General features: G+C 39.6%; 1 protein-coding gene across 1 annotated transcript in view; it reads right to left on the bottom strand.

The window, feature by feature from the left end:
- Positions 1-1,197: 1,197 nt before the first annotated feature.
- Positions 1,198-7,747, bottom strand: part of pdk4 (pyruvate dehydrogenase kinase, isozyme 4) — a 70,260-nt gene continuing 63,710 nt past the window's right edge. Inside the window, exons 9-10 of the mRNA XM_043691002.1 lie at positions 5,157-5,270; positions 1,198-2,455 (exon numbers count right to left, since the gene is read on the bottom strand). Coding sequence (XP_043546937.1) covers positions 2,312-2,455; positions 5,157-5,270 — 258 coding nt within the window. The 3' untranslated portion in view covers positions 1,198-2,311. The remainder of the gene's footprint in view (positions 2,456-5,156; positions 5,271-7,747) is intronic.

Raw genomic sequence — 7,747 nt, 5'->3', positions numbered from 1 at the left:
TGAGGTTACAAAAGCAAATTATGTTGTTATCTGAAAAAGAGCAGTGAGTGGAATCCTGCAGTCACCAAACGATATGTAAAATGGCTAGCAGATTGGAAAAATTATGCATCAGGAGTAAGGAGATCCCCAAAATTGAAACAAGATTCTCCATAGAGTGGTATTAAGCCAATTAGATGCACTAGTACTTATTTGTATTGTATTATTATGTCATCTTGCTTCATCAGGGAACTGTATAGTATTCCCCCACCCACTAGATAATTACACAACAGTTTCCAACATGAAAGTCAGAGTGCCAACCTGGAAACTCCAGCTTGCCATTTGCTCCACTGGCCCTCCATCTTGGACAGCAAGCACCTCAGGACACACTCCATGGACAGTGGCAGTGTGCACTCCCTGTCCTTCCAGTCCCGTATCAGAAAAGTTGGGTGTAAATTTCCCTCCCTCCAACAAATATGGGGCAATTGATCGGAACATGAAGGGCAACTGTGGACTTGACTAGGTGCATGACAAGCCTTTAAATATGGCGCCAATTCCAGGAATTCTGGGAAGTCCTGGCAGTGGCTGGTACTTCTGTTTGTGGTGAGTGAGAGAATGCAACAAGCAGGGCACCATTGGGGCATAGTGCATCAGTAATTAGGTAAGTTTGGGATATGGTGTGAAAAATCATGCTAGGCTTCATGGAGAGAAACCTTTCATGAAACTTGCCAAAAATGACACTTAGCTGATTTCTGGTAAGATTCAGCACAATATGGAGGATTATGAGGAGAAGGCAAGAGAATGGCATTCTGCAAAATATTTATTTGGAGAGGTGGCACAGACATGATGGACCACATAGATGCCTCCTGTGCTGTAACAATTCTCAGATTCTGCGATAAACATTTGTAGACAGCCTAAGTATTTGTAGAAAAAGAAATCCAGACAACCCAAGTAGTTATCAGGGGTTATTTTTTGGATTGCATGGCTCCTTTCTTCATAGTAATTTAAATCAATATGATTTAAGTAGGTTAAAGATTGAAATATCATGTGATAAATACTAGTTGTTGCCCAACAGAAAACGAACACTTCAATAGGGTACAAAAGTTTAGATCCACTTATTTGAATATTCAAAAATGAGATTTTTATTTCAGCACTCAAGTAAGTGCTTTTCTCCTGAAGATTATTCATTTTGATTGAACCTCAATTATCACATCTCAATAATTATGCACAGCTATCATAAATTTATTTGACATACAATAATAAAGTATGCAGTCAACTACATTTAAATTTCACAGTAGAGGCTTGATAAGTAGAGTCCAATCATTATTTGCACATAACTTCTCTGTTCCATTACATACAAGATATACTGGCAGATTGACACCTAGTGTTCAGTCTTTCACAGATCATTTAAGAAAACAGCTTAGTGTAACTTTATAACTATCCACAAGGCACTGCTGGTAACCAGTAATAAGCAGACATATACAAATACATACATATATACTTTGCTTCATGTCAAAAGAGGAGAATGAAAGTAAAAGCTAAATTCAACTGCAGGTAGAAAACGACATAAGCTGATAGTTTCCCTAATTCTGCCTTTCATTTCGGCTGCCCTAACCCAAGTCCAAAGGAAAAGTGATAAAACTATCTCATCTTCAAAACTCCTTTCATGCCAGAGGTCTCTAATTTACCCTCATTCAATCACACTTTTCTTGTCTCATTCAAAAAAAAGAGTCATGCCCGAGCCAAGTGTGACAGAGGGCTACGTACAGGAAAGCAAAGTTGACACCACTGAAATGGAAAAAAAATGCATTTATATTGCACTTATCATAACTTGAGAATGTCCCAAAGTGGTTTACAGAAAATGGAGTGATTTTTGAAATGTATTTATTCTGTAGCCAATTTGCGTACAGCAAACATATACTGATCAATCCTTATTCTGAAAGAAAGAGAAATATTATCATCTGTAAAATCAATTAGTTCTAGTCCAGGCATTAGTTCAAGCTTGTAACTCCCACAATGGCAAGTAGTCAGGCACACAAAGAAAACACAATATCGCCACAGGATTGCATGTCTACATATGTTGGTCTTATTTCTCCCCCCTCGGACTCATTCCGTAAATACAGGATGCATTTCACAAATTGCTGTTTCTATTTGTCTAGAAAGTACTGGTCAATTAATGAACTTAACTGATGATAATTATATGAGGCACATTTCAATGTTTCATACAAGTCAGGACAGTTCATAGCATGCTGCCAACATTCATTTCTATACCATGGTAATTTTATTAGTGTGATTGTGAACATTGCTTGAATCTTCCTCTTCATAATATTTTTCTTCAAATGTGATTATTGAACTTGGCCAGGTTCTTGGGTTCACTGCTGGGAATACACCAATCATCTGCTTCATTCCTACTTTTGTAATGTTTCCAAGCAGATTTATTGAAGACAGGCAACCTTTCCACTGAATCAGTAGATAAAGCCTATTAAAATAATTGTAAAAGTTAAAAAAAAGAAAAATAATAAAGTCCGACTGCCGTTATTGCTGAAAAGGCCTGCATTTGTTACCAGTTTCTGACAGCCCTTGAACCAATGACTATCAAAGCATTTCAGAGGGCAGCTGAGAGTCTACCACATTGTTGTGGGTCTAAAGTGACAAGTCAATCAGATCATGTGACGTGATGGATTTCGTTCTTTAAAAGGAGGAAGGGACAATTGTGAACCAAATGAGTTTTTAAAAAATTATGATAGTTTCATGGTCACTACTACTCAGCCAACATCCAATTTCAGACATATTAATTGAATTTAAATTCCATCAGCTGCCACGGTGGGATTTGAATCTCCCTCTCCAGGGCACTACCCTAGATCTCTAGATTACTCATAACATTGTCACTAAACCAACAACTATTTCTTTGAAATATAGCATGCATTCGTTAGAAATGGGCAGCTCATTTACACACAGCTGGTTCTCACAAACAGGAATGAGATAATGACTGGATTATTTGAGTAATGTTGGCTGCAGGGAACAAGGGAAGATTCCATTTGTTCGTCTTTAAAATAATTCATGGAGATTCTTACATCTACCTGACTGAGATGACCAGAGTCTTTATTTAATGTATCAACTGAAAGGAGGTACCCCCCCAACAAGAAATCACTCTCTCAGTACTGCATTGGGGAGGCAGTATGTTTTCTAATCTACAGGATAGGAGTTTCTACAACATTGTTAATTAGTGTAAAATTTAGGGACAGTTTTGTGCTGAAAGATAGGGAGAAACTGGATTGAAAATATTTGAATTCCCATTACAAAAGATCCTTTTTGTCAGCAGAGGATCATAACTTATTATGTTAAAACACCTGCAAAATTTTCAGAACTTCCTGTATTTGCACACTTAGCTACAGAAAGGCAAGTCTAGGAAGCATGTTATTAATGACATGATCACTATTAATTACTGCCAATCTCTTTCACCCAGAAAATAAACAATCAAGGGATATGACGATTTTAGATGATTTACAAAATGTTATATTTTAAACATTTTGCCCTTCTGTTTATTTTTCTCTCTTAAAGCCAATCTTTGTTCTTTGTTTCTCTTTCTGTATCTGTTTTGATATTGAATTCATTGACTCTAATTCACTGTCCTTCATTCATTTCTGAAGTCTTGCCTGATTGATTGAGATATTGACTGAGTCCAGTTATTCAGTGAAGTTCCAGATGCCTTATTATCCTCACTGCGCTGTTCCAGTTCACACTTCACAGCGCAATTTCAAAACTAACCAAAAGGACTCACACCAAAAATATCTGATACAACATATTTACGATTTCCAGTTTCAATTTACTGCACACATGGAAGAGCTGTACATAAAACTGATCAATGAGGGTAAGGCCGTGGATGTTTTCTGAAGGATTTTAGCGAGGGTTTTAACAAGGTCCCTCATGGTAGGCTGGTCCAGAAGATCAAATCACATGGAATCCATGATGTGTGGCAAGTTGGATACAAAATCGGCTTGACCATAGAAGGCAGAGGGCATATGTGGAGGGGTGTTTTCCTGACTGGAGATCTGTGACCAGTGGTATTCTGTAAAGATCAGCACTGGAACTTCTGTTGTTTGTAATATATTTTAACAACTTGAATGAAAATATCACTGATCTAATTAGTAAGTTTGCAGATGACAAAAATTGGTGGAGCCGTGGACAGTGAGGAAGGGTATCAAAGGGTGCAGCTGGAAAGTTGGGTGGAGAAATGGCAGATTGAGTTTAATCCGGACAAGTGTGAGGTGATGCATTTTGGAAGGTCAAATGCAAGATGAAAGTATACAGTAAATGGCAGGACCCTTGGGAGCATTGATACAGGGGGATCTTGGGGTCCAAGTTTAACACAAATGGATAAGGTGGTAAAGGCATTCAACATGTGTGCTTTCCTCAGTCTAGGCATTGAGTACAAAAGTTGGCAATTCATATGCAACAGCAGAAGACTGTGATCAAGCCACATTTGGACTATTGGATGCAGTCCTGGTTGCCGCACTATAAGAAGGATATGGAGGCTTTGGGGAGAGTGCAGATTTTTAACAGGATTGAAGTGTATTAGCTATAAGGTGAAGTTGGACAAAATTGGATTGTTTTTGCTACAGCATCAGAAACTGAGGGGCAACCTGATAGGAACATATAAAATTATGAGGGGCATGGATAGGATGGATAGTCAGGGTGTCTTTCATAGAGTGAAAACGTCAAATACAAGGGGGCACAGGTTGAAGGTGAGAAGGGTAATGTTTAAAGGACATGTGCGAGGTAAGTTTTACACAAAGGGGAATAGGTGTTTGGAATGTGCTATCAGGGGAGATGATAGAAGCAGATACAATAGCAAAGTTTAAAACACATTTAGACAGACAAATACATAGGCAGAGAACAGAGGGATGCCGACCACGTGCAGGCACATAGTGTCACGGTTGACACATAGGCATGGTGGGCCAAAAGCCGTCTTCCTGTGCTGTACTGTTCTGTGTTCTAAGCAAAATTAACTTATCAAATATCATGTTATCTGGCTTCACATACAGCATCTTCCACTTCTTTAATGAACTGTACTCTGCCAAAATTAATTATTTTCTGTGTGTTTAAATTTTCTATAGGAAATTTAAAGGAATGGATAAATCTTCCATATTTACACATTCTTCGTATATATTTTGTATTACCTTTAAATAAATAACAGCATCGGTACCATATCCTTCCATTGAGTACAGGTTAAGGTCTCCTTGAAAATATTTAGCATAGAGGCGTGAGATAGGAAGACCATATCCAAAACCAGCCTGTTGACAAAGTAAAGCTGTTCATTCTTCCAACTTTCAATAAAAACACTTAAAATACAGTATCTTTCTGCAAGCTAGTATAAATTTCTATAACATTACAAAAAACAACTTTCAAATTTATTACTAAATACCAACACATTTAGATACAACGATTGCCTGGTGAGTAAAGACCTCTCAGACTCAATTGTGGAAGAACACATTTATTGTCTCAGGTCTCAGGGCAGAATTATCTGCTTCCTGACCTGTGTGGGCAATAAAAAATGGGAAAAGGCGGCAAAAGATCAGAATCTTGATATTGAGAAAAATACTTTTCAATATTTCTCTTAAAGTTTAAATGGCGAGTCCAGAGTCTTGCTGGTGAGCTGCAACTACCTTATTTCCAGACATTTACATCTCATTACAAGCTGAACTCACCTTATTTCCATACAGCTTTCAATTCCCCTCTCATTACTCAAGAAACTAAACTGCATAGTTCCCAACATGAAAGTCAATGTGGTTACCTTCTCCAGGCCTTCGTCCAACTATATCTGCATTATAACATTCTTGTATGCTCCAAGTCTTCCTCCACCCTTTATCCCTGTCAGTTGACATCAGTCCCAGACCAATTCACCTACCAATTATAGAGTCATAGAGTCATAGAGATGTACAGCATGGAAACAGACCCTTCTGTCTAACCTGTCCATGCTGACCAGATATCCCAGCCCAATCTAGTCCCACCTGACAGCACCTGGCCCATATCCCTCTGAACCCTTCCTATTCATGTACCCATCCAAATGCCTTTTAAATGTTGCAATTGTACCAGCCTCCACCACTTCCTTTGGCAGCTCATTCCATACACGTACCACCCTCTGTGAGAAAATGTTGCCCCTTAGGTCTCTTATATCTTTCCCCTCTCGCCCTAAACCTATGCCCTCTAGTTCTGGATTCCCCAACCCCAGGGAAAAGACTTTGTCTGTTTATCTTCTCCATGCCCCGCATGATTTTGTAAAGCTCTATAATGTCACCCCTCAACCTCCGACGGTCCTGGGGAAATAGCCCCAGCCTGTTCAGCCTCTCCCTTTGGTTCAAACCCTCCAACCCTGGCAACTTCCTCGTAAACCCTTTCAAGTTTCACAACATATTTCTGATAGGAAGGAGACCAGAACTGCATGCAAGATTCCAACAGTGGCCTAACCAATGTCCTGTACAGCCACAATATGACCTCCTAACTCCTGTACTCAATACTCTGACCAATAAAAGAAAGCATACCAAACGCCTTCTTCACTATCCTATCTACCTGCAACTCCACTTTCAAGGAGCTATGAACCTGCACTCCAAGGTCTCTTTGTTCAGCAACAGTCCCTAGGACCTTACCATTAAATGTATAAGTCCTGCTAAGATTTGCTTTCCCAAAATGCAGCACCTCGCATTTGTCCGAATCAAACTCCATCTGACATTTCTCAGCCCAATGGCTCATCTGGTCAAGATCGTGTTGTAATCTGAGGTAACCTTCTTCATTGTCCACTACACCTCCAATTTTGGTGTCATCTGCAAACTTACTAACTCTACCTCTTATGCTCACATCCAAATCATTTATGTAAATGACAAAATGTAGCACCGATCCTTGTGGGACTCCACTGGTCACAGGCCTCCAGTCTAAAAAACAACCTTCCACCACCATTCTCTGTCTTCTACCTTTGAGCCAGTTCTGTATCCAAATGGCTTGTTCTGTCTGTATTCCGTGAGATCTAACCTTGCTAATCAGTCTCCCATGGGGATCCTTGTCGAACGCCTTACTGAAGTCCATATAGATCACATCTACTGCTATGCCCTCATCAATCCTCTTTGTTACTTCTTCAAAAAACTCTACCAAGTTTGTGAGACATGACTATCCCGAATCAGTCCTTGCCTTTCCAAATACATGTACATCCTGTCCCTCAGGATTCCCTCCAACAACTTGCCCACCACCGAGGTCAGGCTCACTGGTCTATAGTTCCCTGGCTTCTCCTTACCACCTTTCTTAAACAGTGGCACCACGTTAGCCAACCTCCAGTCTTGCAACACCTCACCTGTGCCTATCGATGATACAAATATCTCAGCAAGAGGGCCAGCAATCACTTCTCTAGCTTCCCACAGATTTCTAGGGTAAACATGATAAGGTCCTGGGGGTTTATCCACTTTTATGCATTTCAAGACATCCAGCACTTACTTGTCTGTAATATGGACATTTTGCAAGGTGTCACCATCTATTTCCCTACATTCTATATCTTTCATATCCTTTTCCACAGTAAATACTTATGCAAAATACTCATTTAGTATCTCCCCCATTTTCTGTGGCTCCACACAAAGGTCATCTTTCTGATCTTTGAGGGGCCCTATTCTCTCCCTAGTTACCCTTTTGCCCTTAATGTATTTGTAAAAACCCTTTGGATTCTCCTTAATTCTATTTGCCAAAGCTATCTCATGTCCCCTTTTTGCCCTCCCAATTTCCCTCTTAA

Source organism: Chiloscyllium plagiosum, chromosome 5 (genome assembly GCF_004010195.1).
Source record: "Chiloscyllium plagiosum isolate BGI_BamShark_2017 chromosome 5, ASM401019v2, whole genome shotgun sequence".
In the NCBI taxonomy this organism is placed as follows: domain Eukaryota; kingdom Metazoa; phylum Chordata; class Chondrichthyes; order Orectolobiformes; family Hemiscylliidae; genus Chiloscyllium; species Chiloscyllium plagiosum.
This window is presented reverse-complemented; position numbering and strand designations above follow the sequence as displayed.